Source organism: Saccopteryx bilineata, chromosome 11, assembly GCF_036850765.1.
Source record: "Saccopteryx bilineata isolate mSacBil1 chromosome 11, mSacBil1_pri_phased_curated, whole genome shotgun sequence".
In the NCBI taxonomy this organism is placed as follows: domain Eukaryota; kingdom Metazoa; phylum Chordata; class Mammalia; order Chiroptera; family Emballonuridae; genus Saccopteryx; species Saccopteryx bilineata.
In genome coordinates, this window is record NC_089500.1 from 74,804,652 (window position 1) to 74,821,457 (window position 16,806).

Here is a 16,806-nt window from a genome sequence, read left to right on the forward strand (position 1 = left end):
GCTCCAGTGGAGACTTGGCTGCGGGAGGGGAAGAGAGAGATAGAGAAGAAGGGTGGAGAAGTAGATGGGTGCCTCTCCTGTGTGCCCTGACCGGGAATCAAACCCAGGACTTTCATATGCCCAGCTGACACTCAACACCTTTGATTTTTTCACAACTTCTTGAAGAAAGTCATGATAATAACCCATTTAACAGATGATGCAACTGAGGCACAGAGAGTTTAGGTAACTTTCCTGATAACATATACTTTTGAATGTGGCAGGGACAGGTCCTATTTTTAAAAAGTGGCTAATATAGGGTCAGACTCTCCAGCAGCCACTACATTCTTCTGAAAACCATGCTGAATTCTGCATTCTGTGTGATCTAACCTTGTCTCTGGTTTCGGGAACAGCGACACTCAGGTAAATTCTTATTCAAACTTTTCTTGGCATTCTGTTGCTCCGTCTAGGCTTGTCAAAATAGATTTATCCAAGACAGCACATTTGGTTTTAGAATTACGAAGGAAATATAGCCGTGCAGATGGAAAAAAAGAAAAAAGAAAATCCACACTCAGTGTAGCTTTGTCAGGGCCTTGGGGGAAGCCTGGTCTCAGTGCCAGAGAAAACGAGGCTCCCACGAGTAGTTTACATTGTTGCCCTTAATACTTACTATGAAGAGAGATGACCATTCTATGAATGAAAAGGGAGTAAGGCAGAGAACGTGGGAGGTACATTGTAGATAGGGTGGCTCTCTTTGATATAGTTGAATTGAGCACATACAAACAAGGAGTGAGCAAGTGAGCCATGTGGGGATATGGAGGAAGAGCATTCCTGCAGGGGTGGAGACCTGTACAAGGGGCAATGAGGAGGCAGTGGTGTGGCCAGAGTGCAGGGAGTCAGCGAGGGCCAGGGGACCCCCTTGGTAGGCAGAATAAGGACTTCAGCTCTTACTGGGGCGATTCAGTACTGTTCTTTTTTGGGGGGGCAAGGCAGAGGCTTACTCCATTTAAAAATGGTCACTCTGGTTGCTAGAGAGTAGAAGCAGACTGGGCAGGGGTTTGGGTGACCAAGACGGCAGCTTGGACAAAGTTGAGAGACACGGGATTATTTTTTTCTTTTCTTTTTTTTTTTTGAGAGACACTATGTACTTTGAATATAAGAACTGACATGCTTTTATGATGTCAGTGTGGAGCACAAGAAAAAGAGAAGAACTAACAATAGCCCCAAAACTAGGCGTTAACTTAGTGTTATGAATATTATATATATATATTTGATACATTATTAGTTTGGTGCATCCTTGTTCATACAGCTTAAGTTAATTCAACAAAAAACAGCAATTTTAGAGACCTGGTTCGCTCTTAACAATAGCAATTATTTTTATTTTCCGTTAGTGAAAGGCACATACCTACAGGAGTGAGAATGGTTTTAAGTTTTACGAGCGTGGACATCTTGAGCAGAAAGTGTGTAAATTGACCCTCTCAGTATGAAGAGGTTCCTAACATAAATCTCGGCTCAGCCCAAACCACACGGCTGCCTGGGCCGAGTCGAATGTGCTGTGGAAAGACCACAGATGATGTGTATATGGAAACATACTTGGTCCTCATCAGTAACCATGCCAAGTCACATGAAACAGACCTTTTAGGAAGGCTTCTGCAGCTTTTTTGAATACAGTTATTTTATTTTATGGATATGGTCCTAGACATCTCTGGAATATTAATCTAGTGCTTTTCATTTAGGAAAAAAATACATATGTATGTATATATCTGTATGTGTGTGTGTGTATATGTACATATCTGTATGTGTGTGTGTGTGTATACACACACACACACACACACACACACACACAAATATCAACCAGAGTAGCTTGCAAAATCCAGTGAGCTCTACTTAGTGGCTATGTTAGCACCAGATACTGTTAATAAAACCCACCGTTTTACAGTGTGATGAGGGCATGTTTGTTTCCAAAGGGCTGGCCACCTCTCCCCGCCTGCCTGTCATCACTGCCCTGAATTAGCCTGAGCTGCAGCTCTCCCGGGGGAGTTGAGACGCTCCCTCCGCACATGCGCACAGGCGCGGACTGGGCTTGCTTTCAGCGTTCCAGTTTCCTGCCAACCCTGGAAAGGAGGGATCCTGTGTCTCGGCCTTGGATGGTGCCCCACAGCAGTGATCTATAACTGTCTTGAAATTAAAATGGGAAAATAAAACGAAAGCCCTTGAAACAAACGGACAGAAGACAGAGGAGCGCGTTGTGTTTTACAGTTAGCACGCACAGACCCGCTCACAGTCGGTCTCTGTAGCAGGGGTTTCTTTTCTAAGTGGAATTCCGCTTGGGAAGAAAGCGCTTACGTACGTGGAAACTATTACTTACCCCGTATCCCACCCCTCATCTCGATCAGATGCCCTCGCCAGGACAAGGCCAGATGGAGCTTTTGTTCCAACCGCACAAAGGGAAGCAGAGGGTGACACTTCTTTATCAGCAAGCACAGCCGGTCCTGCTGAGCGTCTCACCTGCTGGTGACCCTGGGTACCTAGCACAGTTCTGGGGAAACAGCGAGCAGTCCCCCTGCCAACTAACTGACCGATCGATAAACGAACCTCCATTTTGTACCAAATCAGCTCACTTTATCATGCGTTGTGGTATCACGCGAACAATCGCGCAGCCACAGTGTCTTTGAGGCTTACAAAAGAGTCCTTTGGCTTTTTCTGTTTTGTTTTTTTTTTCCTTAGGTGGCATCGGGTGGCAATCAGCGTGGAGAAGAAAACTGTGACGATGATTGTCGACTGTAAGAAGAAAACCACAAAACCACTTGACAGAAGCGAGAGAGCTATCGTTGACACCAACGGAATCACGGTTTTTGGGACAAGGATTTTGGACGAAGAAGTGTTTGAGGTAAAAATGAAGCCAGCTTTCTCTAAGGGCTGAATGTTGTTCCATCAGATGCACTGAGTCAATAACAGTAACAATCGATACGCGCTGAAAGCCACGTTGAACTTTCCAAAGAGTGACCTACTTTCTTCCCCTGTGGGTGCAGCGGTGATGTTTTCCATTGTTCAGGACGAGAATGGGTAGACAATGGTGACTCTAAGGCCTGGGAAACGTTTACAGAGATTGGTTGATTGGAACACAGGCATACTATTCTCCTGGGAAGGGCAAATGACTTTACTCTTAGTGCTTGGTATTATTTTCTGTAGAGAAAAGGGCATTTTCTCCACTTCCTTCGCTGGGAGATTAATTTAGAAAAATGTACAGGTCCGATGATTCTGCCTTTCTGTGTCCTTTGTAAACGTTTCCGAAGTAAGGCAGAGAGGACAAAAAGCGACTTCCCTTTTTTTTAAAAAAAAAACCACACAACAAAAAACAACACTTTGTAAAAATAATGCGAAGGTCGTGGTCAGAAGCTCATCTTCCCATTATAATTTCCCAGTTATGGTCATCACATTCATTCTTTTAATCTTTCAGTCACTGAACCTGGTAACTTGTACTTGACTTTTCACTTAGTAAATGATCAACAGAACAAACAGACCCAGGGCCTGGGCCCGTAAAGGGACGCACTTCTGAGACATTGTTTATTCCTCTGATGATTGCTATTGGATGATGACTAAGTAATTTACTTTTCCAAGTGTAAAAGTAACGCTGTGTAAGATATTACAGGTCAATTAGACAAGTTTTACATTGAAGGTATGCTGTATTTTGTTGATGTGCGAATGTATGTCCCATATATGTAACTAAACGTAGGTAGCCACACATCCACACAGGCAGCCTGTGTTTTCATAAAAAGAGCAGTGTAAATTCAGAGCGACAGGAGAATAATATTTCATTCCTGTGCTTATAGATATATAACCTATGGCACAATTTTAATAATAACTTATATTTGTGACATTTTTAGATTATTTGGGATTCTATTTTGTGTTTTATATTCTCTACTGGTGTTAACCTAAGCCCTTGATTCTAAACAAAATGTTTTGACACATTATATCAGACTAAGGGAAGTCATAAAGTGATCCTGGCAGTATATAATAACATAGTCTCAGATCTTCCAATATCATGCTTTGATTACACACCAATGTTAGATATTTATTTATTAGATGAATGGCTATTGTACACAAGTTATTTTAATTCCTAGTCTTGCAAGGTTTTATTTTAAATGTACACTCTCTGTGAACATAAGTTTCAGAGGCTAAATTTATTTTTGTCACACAAACGACCTAACTTTCCAGAGACGTGAATGAATGACGTGGAAGAACTTTCTATCAGTGGGTGGTTTCATTTCATATATCAGGTTAACCGGCTGCTACACATGTGGACAGAGCCTGTGGAAGTTCAACCATGGAAATAAGGAGTAGATTTTATTCATCACAATGTTAGACTATATAAGGAAGAAATACAGAAGAGGAAAAAATATGAACTGATTACTGTGAATGAATGAGGAATTCCTAAAATTTACTGGCCCTGAAAGATAATCTTTGCTCTAAGTACATGTTGATTAGATTTCTTCTTCATACAGTTTGATAGCGTCAAGATTTATTTTCACCCAAACTCATTTTTGGTTAACATTATTTCATATAGCCTCTGTATTTCCTAGAATACATAAAAATGACTCCCCTAAAATATTTCCCTGTGTTTTCAACTACTACTGAACAAAATACTTCTGGCCATGAGGCTTCTAGTAATTATCAAAACTGAGGTCATGGAAGCAAAGATTAGTAATATTTTCTTTGATTAATTCCTAACTTTCTAATACCGTATCCTACATTGTAAATCGTGGATCCACCCCCGCTCTTTATTTGGAAAAACAGTTAAACCTATCTTTAAAAAGTAATCTTTAAAAGACTCATTAATGAAAAGTTTAGTGAATATGACAGTAACTAAGAAGTTTATTAAGCTATTTTGCATCTTGGACTTTCATGAAACCCTACAGAGCTTTAAATAGGACATTTATTTACTGTGAAATGTAATTAGTTTGCGAAAGTAAATGAAAGCAGAACTCGCACTACAAGATTTATTTGTACTATCTTTGTCCTATTAAATAGGGGCACTATTTTTATTTAAGAAAATATTTAGCCTGACCAGGCAGTGGTGCAGTGGATAGAGAGTTGGTCTGGGATGCTGAGGACCCAGGTTCAAAACCCCAAGGTTGCCAGCTTGAGTATGAGCTCATCTGGCTTGAGTGCAGGCTCACCAGGTAGAGCATGGGGTCACTGGCTTGAGTGTGGGATCATGAACATGACCCCATGCTTGCTGGCTTGAGCCCAAAAGTCACTGGCTTGAAGCCCAAGGTCGCTGGCTTGAGCCCAAGGTTGCTGGCTTGAGCCAGGGCTCACTTGCTCTGCTAGAGCCCCTGGTCAAGACACATATGGGAAAGCAATCAATGAACAACTAGGGTGCTGCAACTATGAGCTGATGCTTCTTATCTTTCTCCCTTCCTGTCTGTCTGTCCCTCTCTTTCTCGCTAATGTATACTGCTCACAAAAATTAGGGGATTCAAAATTATCACTTCATATGAAGCGGTAAAATATCCCCTAATTTTTGTGAACAGTGTGTGTGTGTGTGTGTGTGTGTGTGTGTGTGTGTATATAGAAAGCTTTACAAGAAGAATATTTGAATTGGATACAATTTTGTATTTAATTCACATATCCAAACAGTCAATATGCATAAAATTCAAGTCTTATTTTCTAAACTGTATTATTGTATGGGTATAAAATTTCAAAAAAAAATTGCTTTTCCCACTTAAGAAAATAATATGAAGATAATTCAAATATACCTATTTTAAAATTAATAAAATTTTCTGACTCCTTTTATGAAGTCAGTTCAGCTTCTCTGCATATGGTATTACTATATCTTTTCCTAAAAATTCATTCAACTATTTTTTCAGTTCATTTTGGCTTACAATAGGGTACCTATCTAGACTTCTGAATTTTTGCATCTGAATGTATAGAAATTAAACTGAAAATGAACGGGGGATAGCAACGGTACCATGTATGTATTATTTCAGCATTGCATCGAGAGCTGTAATGAAGAAGATGATATAAAAACACCAGTGATTCATCAGTTTCATTAGAAGTGACTGGAAATGTCACTTCTTTAGAAATCGTGTCGTTTCAATTTTGATGCATTTTTTTTGTATTTTTTTTTGCATTTTTCTGAAATTGGAAACTGGGAGGCAGTTGGACAGACTCCCGCATGCGCCCGACCGGGATCCACCCAGCATGCCCACCAGGGGGCGATGCTCTGCCCATCTGGGGCATCGCTCTGTTGCAACCAGAGCCATTCTAGCGCCTGAGGCAGAGGCCACAGAGCCATCCTCAGCGCCCGGGCCAACTTTGCTCCAATGGAGCCTTGGCTGCGGGAGGTGAAGAGAGAGACAGAGAGGAAAGAGAGGGGGGAGGGGTGGAGAAGCAGATGGGCACTTCTCCTGTGTGCCCTGGCCGGGAATCAAACCCGGGACTCCTGCATGCCAGGCCGATGCTCTACCACTGAGCCAACTGGCCGGGGCCTTGATGCAAATTTTTTTAGTGTTTATAGTTTTGTCTATATACTACCCACCATTTATGGACTAGTACTATTATGGTAAAAATGCTAAAAAAAAATGGAACTATTTGAATTACAATCTGAAGATTTTCAGGAATAATATCTTAAACAGATAAAAAGCAAAACTGAAAACATTTTCAAAAGAATGACAAATTAGTGTATATGAAAATGCCCAAATGAGTAGATAGAACCATAATTTGGATTATTTAATTTCAGGATAGCAGAAGGAACATAAGAAAAATCTGATTTTGAACCTTAGCATGTAGGTTAATCACATTTCTTCATGTACTTATTTCATGGGTTTTAAATTCTCATTTTTCAAATGGGAATAATAATGTAATCTCCCTCATACATACTTATTTTAAAAATGAACTGATGTAAGTAAGGTGCTTAAGATATTGATGATATAGATACATGCATATATATTATGTTAATTTAATCATGCATTGATATATAGGTTCCTTTGTCATTATTATAACGCAAAGTATCCACCTCACCCTAATCAACAGTCTTAGTTTCTTCTAGCTTGCTAACATACTTAACAGATGTGAAGAAGACCTACAGTGCCTGTATTCACTATCAATACATTTAATTATTTTTGATGTATTTTAAACAGGAAATTTCTTCACTCAAGACCACGTTGTAGCCATTATGACTTCAGTTTTGAAAACATTGCTATTTCAAGCTTGTTTCTCTTTCCATGAATCAAAACAGGTTGTCACAAGTCTTTCATATCTTTGCAAAGATTAGTTCTTTCTTCTGAAGAAATGAGGGAGATGCCCAAAAGTTCACGTCTATACTTTTATAACCCATCTCTTTTTCACCTTAATTGCAGGTAATTACTAATTTGCTTTCATCGCTGTGGCTTATTTTTTCCAAAAATCTTTTTAAATTTTTTTATTCAGTGAAAGGGAGGGAGACAGAGAGACAGACTCCTGCATGTGCCCTGACTGGAGTCCACCCAGCAAGCCCACTAGGGGGTGATGCTCTGCCTATCTGGGGGGTTACTGAGTTGCTCAGCAACTGAGATCTTCTTAGCACCTGAGGCGGAGGCCATGGAGCCATCCTCAGCTCCAGCTCCCGGGGCTAACTCGCTCCAATTGAGCCATGGCTGCAGGAGGGGAAGACAGAGAGAGAGAGAGAGAACAGAGACAGAGAAGTGAGAGGAGGTGGGGTGGAGAAGCAGAAGAGCACTTCTTCTGTGTGCCCTGACCAGGAATCAAACACGGGACATCCACATACCAGGATGACACTCTACCACTGAGCGAAACGGCCAGGGCCCAGATTTTTATAAATGGAATCACACTGAATGCACTCTTTTAGCTTGGCTTTTTTCACTCAGTATCATGATTTTGAGATTGATCTATGTTTTCATATGGATCGTTATTTGGCTTTTTAAAGAAATTGCCGAGCAGTATTCCAGAATTTGCTTATCCATTCATCCAACATGTTAGCAGGCATTTGAGTTGTTTCCAGATTTTCACTGCTGCATATAAAGCTGCTGTGAACATTCATGTAATGAAATCTGTGTGGGCATCTATATGATATTTTTGTTTGTCCTAGTTAAATACCTACCAAATAACTAAAATGCCTGAGTTATTTGGTAGGTATATTTTAGCTTAAACTGTCCTTAACTATTTTCCAAGGTGCCATTAATCATTTTACAGTCGCTCCAGCTGCAAATGAGAGCTCCAGGTGTTGTGTGTCCTCGCCCACCCTCGATATGGTCGGACTATTAAATCATGACCCATTCTAAGTGGCCCCGTGTTCGTGTTTTCACTGTGATTTTAATGTGCGTTTCCCTCGTGACTGATGGTATCCAGCATTTTTCCAGGTCCTTATTGGACGTCTGTGCATCTTTTGTGAGGTGTCTTTTGCCCAGTAAAATAAAAACTGGCCGCTCTATTCTGATTCTGGAATTGTATGAATTCTTTGCATGTCCTCCACACACTTTGAGGGATACGTGCAGATGATTTTCCTGCGTGTCTTGCCTTTTGATTTTCTTCATGGTGTCTTTCCAAGTGTGCATGCTCTTCATTCTGATGGCGTTTAGTTGATCAGCTTTGTCCTGTGTCATAGTTTTTGTGTTCTGAGGAAACCTGACCTACGTCGAGATCATTGAGATTTTTCTCCTGCAATCAGAAATGTTGTCGTTTTCGGTTTTACATGCGGGCCATGCCCATTTTGAGTTAATATTGGTGTGTCGTGTGAGGTAAAGGTCAATGTTGATTGTTTGGTTGTTTTTTTTTTTTGTTTTTTTCTGAAGCTGGAAACAGGGAGGCAGTCAGACAGACTCCCGCATGTGCCCGACTGGGATCCACCCAGCACGCCCACCAGGGGGCGACACTCTGCCCACCAGGGGGCGATGCTCTGCCCCTCTGGGGCGTCTCTCTGTTGCAACCAGAGCCACTCTAGCACCTGGGGCAGAGGCCAAGGAGCCATCCCCAGCGCCCGGGCCATCTTTGCTCCAATGGAGCCTCACTGTGGGAGGGGAAGAGAGAGACAGAGAAGAAGGAGAGGGGGAGGGGTGGAGAAGCAGATGGGCGCTTCTCCTGTATGCCCTGGCCGGGAATCGAATCCAGGACTTCTGCACGCCAGGCCGACGCTCTACCGCTGAGCCAACCGGCCAGGGCTGTTTTGTTTTTTTAATCTAAGGCCATCTAGTTCATTCAGCATACGTTATGAAAACGACTCTCCTTCCGGGCACTGCATTGGGTTGGCTGCTGTGTCAGAAGTGTCGCGATGGCACTCATGTCCTCCAGGTCCTCTGTGTTCCTCCTGTTCATCCCTCCATCACCCCTAAACCCTGGTACCCACCCATCTTTTTACTGTCTCCATACTTTTGCCTTGTCCAAGATGTCAATTAACTGGAATCATGACGTTTTTAAGTCTTGAGCAGGCGTCCCCAAATTACGGCCCGCGGGCCACATGCGGCCCCCTGAGGCCATTTATCCGGCCCCCCGCCGCACTCCCGGAAGGGGGCACCTCTTTCATTGGTGGTCAGTGAGAGGAGCACTGTATGTGGCGGCCCTCCAGCGGTCTGAGGGACAGTGAACTGGCCCCCTGTGTAAAAAGTTTGGGGACCCCTGGTCCTGAGGTTGATTTCTTTCACTTAGTTATATGCATTGACGTTTCCTCCAGGTCCTGCCTGGCTCAATAGCCCCTTGCTTTTCTAGTGGTGAATAATATTCCTTTGTGTGGATGTAACAGTTTGTTTATCATTTCTTTTACTGAAGGTCACCTTGGTTGTTCCCAAGTGTTGGGAACTTTGAATTCAGCTGCTGTAAACATCCACGTGCAGGTTTCTGGGTGACGTAAGTTTTCAACTCCTCTGGGTGAACACCAAGCTGCGTGATTTGCTGGACCGTAGCGTAAGAGCGTGTCCGGTTTTGTAAGAAACCGTCCCCGAGAGGGATGGCGGCATTTTACATTCCTCCTAGCAATGGATGGAAGTTCCTGTTTATCCACATTTTCCACACCCCTTGGATGCTGGCCGTCCTGAGAGGGGTGTAATAGTATCTCGCTGTTGTGTTAGTTCGCCTCTCCCTGATGATGACAGGTTGGATGATTTTCAAATGTTTACTTGCCGTCTGTGGATCTTCTTTGGCGAGGTGTCTGTTAAAATCCTTTGCCCCATGTTTAGGTTGCTGTCTTATTGTCGAGTTTATTAAAATAAATGTTGTTGAGTTTATTTGGGTGACATTGGTTAATTATGCAGGTTTGGGGTGCACAGTTCTGCAGTATGTCCTCCACTACACTGTGTGTTCCTCGCCACAAGTCTCCCCCCACCACCATTGACCCCCTCTGCCCCCCTCTACCTCTCGCCACCCCCTTTTCCTCCTGTGATTCCCCCAGTTGTCTGTGTCTCTAAGTTTTTTTTCTTTGCTTCATACTTTTACCTTTTTCACTCAGCCCTCCCCCAACCCCCACCCCTCTGACAACTGTCAGTCCTGAATAGACACTTCTCCAGAGGAAATGGACAGATGGCCGATAGACATGTGAAAAGATGCTCAACATCACTAATCATCAGAGAAATGCTAATTAAAACTACAGTGAGATATCACCCCACACCTGTCAGAATGGCTGCCATCAATAAATCAACAATAAGTGTTGGCAAGGATGTGGAGAAAAGGGGACCCTAACGCCCTGTGGGTGGGAATGCAGACTGGGGCAGCGCATGTGGTCGGCACTATGGAGTCACCTCAAAATTAAAAATTGAACTGCCTTATGACCCAGCAATTCCACTTCTGGGCACATACCTAAAGAAACCTGAAACACTAATTCAAAAGAATATCACCCTTGTGTTCACTGTAGCATTATTTATTGTTGACTTGTAAGTGACTTTTGTCTGTTTTGTATAACAGTCCTTAATTAGATGTTTCTTTGGCAAGTACTTTTCCCCAGCCTGACTTGTCTTCTCATCCTCTTGACAAGGTCTTGTACAGAGCAGAAGTTCTTAATTTTAATGAAGTGCATCTTATGAATTACTTATTTCTTTTAGGCGTCATGACTTTGAAGTTGTATCTAAGAAGTCATTGCCATACCCAGGGTCATCCAGGGTCATCCAGGGTTTTTCCTATGCTAGCTCCAGAAGTTTTATAGTTTTGAATTTTTCATTTAGATCACTATACATTTTCACTTAATTTTTTGCGATGGTTGTCATGTTTGTATTCAGATGGGCTTTTTTGCCTGTGGGTGTCCAGTTGTTCCTGAACCATTTGTTTTAAAGACTATCGTTGTTCCATTGTGTAGCCTTTGCTTCTTTGTCAGAGATCAGTTGACTCTTTTCCTAAATGGGTCTGTACACGTGCTCTCCATACTGTTCCATTGTCTTATGTGCCTTTTCTTTTACTAGCACCACTACGTTCCTTATTATTGTAGCATTATAGTAAATCTTGAAGTCAAGTAGTGACTCTGACTTTGTTCTGGTAATTCAGTATTGAGCTGGCCCTTCTGGGTCTTTCACCTATTGTTATAGGCTATAGAATTAGGTTTACAATATTCATAAAATAAAGTCCTGAGATTTTTGACTGGGAGTGTTGAATCTATAGCTCAAGTTGGGAAAACCTGACATCTTGACAATGTTGAATCATCTTATCCATGAACATGGGGTATCTCTCTATTATTGAGTTCTTCCTGGATACCTTTTACGAAAGTTTAGAAGTTATCTTCATGTAAAGTCTTTGATATACCTTGTTTTATTTTAACCTACTTAAGTATTTTACTTTTTATGTGCTAATGAAAATGGTATTGTGTTTGATTTTAAATCCACTTATTCATTGCTGGCCTATAGGGAAACAATTGCCATTTATATATTAAACTTGTATCCTGCGACCTTGTTATAATCATGGATTTGTTCTAGGATTTTCTCTTTTTTTTTCTTATTCTTCTGGATTATCTATATAAATAATTCTGTCATTTGAGCACAGTGACAGTTTTATTCATTCCATATATGCATCTTTTATTTCCTTGTCTTATTGCATTGGCAAGAACTTCTAGTACATTGTTGAACAGGAGTGGTGAAAGGAGACATCCTTGCCTTGATCCTGATCTCAGTGGGAAAGCTTCTCACCGGTGTGTGTGATTAGATTCAGGTTTTTTGTAGATTTTTTTTTTTTTATTAAGCTGAGAAAGTCTTCCTTTAACTCCCTTTTTGCTAAGAATTTTTAAATCATGAATAGATGTGGGATTTTGTGAAATGCTTTTTTGGTTTCTATAGTTAGAATTAGGAAGTTTTTCTTCTTAAGCCTATTGGTATGATAGATTACATTAATTGATTTTCAAATTTTGAGCTAGCCTTACACACCTGGGATAGATTCCACTTGGTCATGGTGTATGATTCTTTTTATACATGTGCAATTCATTTTGCTAATATTGTACTGAGGATTTTTGCATCTGTGTTCATGAAAGATGTTGGTCTGTAGTCCTCTTGGAATGTCTCTGTCTGGTTTTGGTATTAGGAAATACTGACCTCGTGTGATGACTCAGGAAGCATTCACCAGCTAGCCATTGTGGGCTTGGTGCTTTCTGTTTTGGAAAGTTATTAATTATTTATTTAAATTCTTTAATAGACAATTTCCTGTGGTGAAAAGTTTTGCAGATTTTGTTTTTCAACCAATTGGTTCATTTTTATCTAGTGTATCAAATTTAGAATATAGCATTGTTCATACTACTTCTTTATTATCATTTTAATATACATGAGATCTAAAGTGATAGTTTTCTCTTCTACTTCTGATACTAATAATTTATATCTTCTTTTTTTTCTTAGCTTGTCTAGAGACTTGTTAATTTAATTGATGTTTTCAAAGGACCAGGTTTTGATTTTCTCTGTTTTTTCTTGTTCTTGTTTTTAATTTCACTGATATCTGCTATAATTTTTATTAGTTTTGTTCTGTTTACTTTGGATTTAATTTTCTCTTTCTAGTTTCCTAAGGTGGAAGCTTAGATTTTTTTTTCTTTTCTAATGTGTGCATGCAATGCATATATATATATATATATAATTTCATAATAACTGTTCTTGCTGTATCCTATACATTTTGATAAGTTTTAATTATTTCAAAACTATTTAAATTTTTTTTGAGCTATCATTTTTGACTTGTGTGTTATGGAGAACTATGCTATTTATTCTCCAAGTATTTTGGGACTTTCCAGACATCCTTCTGTTATTTATTTCTAGGTCAAGTCTAGTTCAAATCCACTATGTCTTAGAGCAGATATTGTATGATTCTAGCCTTTTAAATTTGTGAAGGTGTGTTTTATGGCCCAGAGTATTGTCTGCCTTAGAAAGTGTTCCATGTGAGTTTGAGAAGAATGTGTAATTTGCTGTTGTTGGATGAAGTGGCCTATGGAATTCAATTATATCCAGTTGATGGATAGTGCTATTGAGTTCAACTATGCTTCTTACTAATTCTTTGCAGTTGGAGCTGTCCGTTTCTGGGAGAAGGCTGTTGAAGTCCCCAACTATATTATAATATTGGATTAACCAGTTTCTTCTTGGATTCTTTCAGTTTTTGCCTCACGTACTAGGAGGCAAATACATATTAGTTAGGCACATACATATTAAGGGTTGTTATATCTTCTTGGACAGTTTTCTCTTTTATCATTATGTAACACCTCTGCTTACCGGGATAGCTCTCTGTGCTCTGGCATCTACTCAGTGTACAGTGAATATAGCTGCACTTGCTTTCTTTGAGTTGTGATAGTGTGGCATAGCCTTCTCCATCCCTGTACTTTTCATCTGTCTGTGTCTGTTTGAAGTAGGATTCTTGTCAACAAGATATACATATACTTGGGCCTTGTATTCTGATCCACTCTGACAATTTTTCTTGGACTTGTTGTGGATCCATTTTGACAATATCTATGCAGGTCTTTCTAACAGGGGATCTTAGGGATTTCATCCAGAAATATTCCCATGTATCTACATGAGAGAATCTTAGAATAGTAGTTTCATTAAACATGTTTTTTTCTTACTGTAACTAATTTAGAGGTTGTCAGGTGCTAATTAGACTTGGTGCTAATCAGTTATTTACAGAGTTGTGCTGGCAGCTAGGAAATGTCCCTTTTGCTTTTTTCTGCTCTTAGGAGCTATACTTGTTTTCGTCCGGAGGACATGTACAATGTAGATCAGGTGACGACACAGGCTCAACCTGTCCTTGGAGCATCATCCTCAGCCACCTCCGGAAGAAGCACCTGCTTTCGGCTGTTTGACATGGAATTATGTTCCTTATGGCTGCCCGCTGAGCTGACAGGGCACATATGGTGAGGGTGACACACAGCCGTGCGCCACGTGCCGTGTGGCGAGCTTCCCTGATTCCTCAGACCCCTTTCCTAGACTTCCCTTTGCTTTATGACACAGCAGCCCGTTGCCAACAGCGCACAATACAGCACCGCACGCTTTATTTCGTCCCCCTTGTAAATGTCCTCTCCCTGCAGAGTACACTGGTGGGAGGTGACACAATTTTTTAACTTCTCAGAGGATAAACCGTCGTACATGGCATTTTGCTGTCTTATCTCTGTGACCGTGTTGTTTTATAATGACCTTGTTATGGTATCATTTTCTCACTAGATTCTAAATTCCTTGGGAACAGGATGGATAACCTTTTTTTTTTTTTTTCTATTTTTCTGAATTTAGAAGCAGGGAGGCAGACAGACAGACTCCTGCATGTGCCTGACCGGGATCCACCCAGCATGCCCACCAGAGGGCGATGCTCTGCCCATCTGGGTTGTTGCTCCATTGTAGCCAGAGCCATTCTAGCACCTGAGGTAGAGGCCATGGAGCCATCCCCAGTGCCCGGGCCAACCTTGCTCCAATGGAGCCTTGGCTGCAGGAGGGGAAGAGAGAGACAGAGAGAAAGGAGAGGGGGAGGAGTGGAGAAGCAGATGGTCGCTTCTCCTGTGTGCCCTGGCCGGGAATTGAACCCGGGACTTCTACACGCCAGGCTGACACTCTTAAGACTGAGCCAACCAGCCAGGGCCAGGATGTATATAGCCTTTTAACATATACGTTAAGCAGCAGCACATGAGTTTGTAGCCAATGAAGGGAGGCAGAGGGATAAGTGAGTACTGTCCAGGGAAGTGGGCAAAGCTCTGTTGGAAGTGTCTAGTGGGTACAGGGACAGGGCGGGGTAGCTATGGGTTTGCACGTGCCTTGGGAAGGTTGGGTGTTTATCATGTAATTGATTATTCCCTGTCGAAGCCGAATAAGTTCTGTATGCCAAACATGGTGCATAGATAATTGCTAGAGAAAAATAAGCATTTGCAATGGGGTAGGGTTGTGTCCATCATGAATACGCAGACATATTAAGGGACGGAATAACAACGGTGTCCAAAAGGAGGAAAAAGAAAAGGACGTTTAAAGATGAGGACACTTGCAGAAGAGGCAAGTTTGGAACAGAAAAGACAGACCTGAGAAACATAGCTTCCCTTGGGAGACGACCGGGTCGGGTGTGTCCGAGCCTGCTTGTGGGCAGCCCTCTGCGGCTTGCGGGGGCGGGGTTGGGGGGGGTGGGGCGGAGCTGGAGTGGAAACCATGGACCATGGGAAATGTTCAGTAGGGGAAATAATTCAGAGTTTGATTTTTTTAAAAAATATTTTGTGGCAGTAAAGGTGTTAGTTTATAATTGGGAGAACCTAGTGAAAAAGAAAACAATGTATTAAAATATTAGTTAAAATAAAGGTGCTTAGAGGAGAGAAAACAGGCGCTCAGGCATCAGACACAGGGGGTGTGGCTTTGGGGTGCTCACGTGGGTAGAGCCGACAGGTCTTGGGAAATGATTGCATTAGCGTGGTTAACGAAGAAGGAAAAATCAACACTTTGGACTTCCAACATGGATACACAGGTAGTAAATGGGTGATGATTCCTTCTTCCAAACATGACCTCTGTAGAATTTTAGCTCAGTTTAAAAGGCTTGAGTTCTCATTTTTTAAAAATAAAACTTTAATTTGCTTTTAACCAAGTTTTATTTACATTGGCTAAAATATCATCGGATTATCTTGGACACAATAACCTTGTTTTAACATCTTTCTAGACTTCCTGAGTTTTATAGTAATCATACACTTAATGTGAAATTTTTATCAGCTCAAAAAGTATAAGAAGAATGTGATAGGTTATTTAAAATATTGTTTAAAGTATTTTTTTTTATTTTAGGAATTTGATCTTTTTAAAGGCATGACCTAGTTTCATTTCCGTTTTCACTGTGATCATTTAAAGTTCTTAGAAGAGGAGCGGGTATATACTAAGAAAAGACTAAATATTTATCTATGATTGTAACTGTGTTGTCTGTCCCTTGGGCAAACTGCAGGTGCCTTTTAATGACCCCCCTACTTCCATCCCTTCCATCAGTCTGGTGTGTCAGCGGCAAGCCTTGAAGAGCAAGCCTTCCTGTCCCATGTCCCTGTCCCATGTCACGGAGTGAAAGAACAAATGAGCAAACGGGGAATGTCACCCCTTTGCTTACAATCTTCTTTGTGGCATTTCTTGTGGAGAAGATGAGTTCAAGTGCTTTCATTATTCTGAGGGCTCCTGTGTAATCTCGCAACACCCTCTGGCCTTGTCTCTGACCTCATCCGTGCTCCTGTCCCCCTCGCTCCTGCTGGTCCAGACAGTGTCCCACAGCCAGCATCCTCAGCCTTGGACTTGGGCATCCACCAGACCTTCCGCCTGGAAGGTGCCTCCTTGCGTGTCTGCCTTTGTCACTCCCTCTGATGCCTCTGCCTCGGTGTCAGCAGAACTTACCACGGTCACACTCGGTAACGCAGCACCCTGCTTTCTCGCGCCTCTCCCTTAGTGTGCTTCCTTAGGT

General features: G+C 41.5%; 1 protein-coding gene across 2 annotated transcripts in view; it reads left to right on the top strand.

Moving 5' to 3' along the window:
- The window catches only part of COL11A1 (collagen type XI alpha 1 chain), a 190,275-nt gene that overhangs the window by 31,657 nt on the left and 141,812 nt on the right, over nucleotides 1-16,806 (top strand). For both annotated transcript variants that reach the window (XM_066246823.1, XM_066246824.1), the window contains exon 4: nucleotides 2,704-2,866. In XM_066246823.1, coding sequence (XP_066102920.1) covers nucleotides 2,704-2,866 — 163 coding nt within the window. The remainder of the gene's footprint in view (nucleotides 1-2,703; nucleotides 2,867-16,806) is intronic.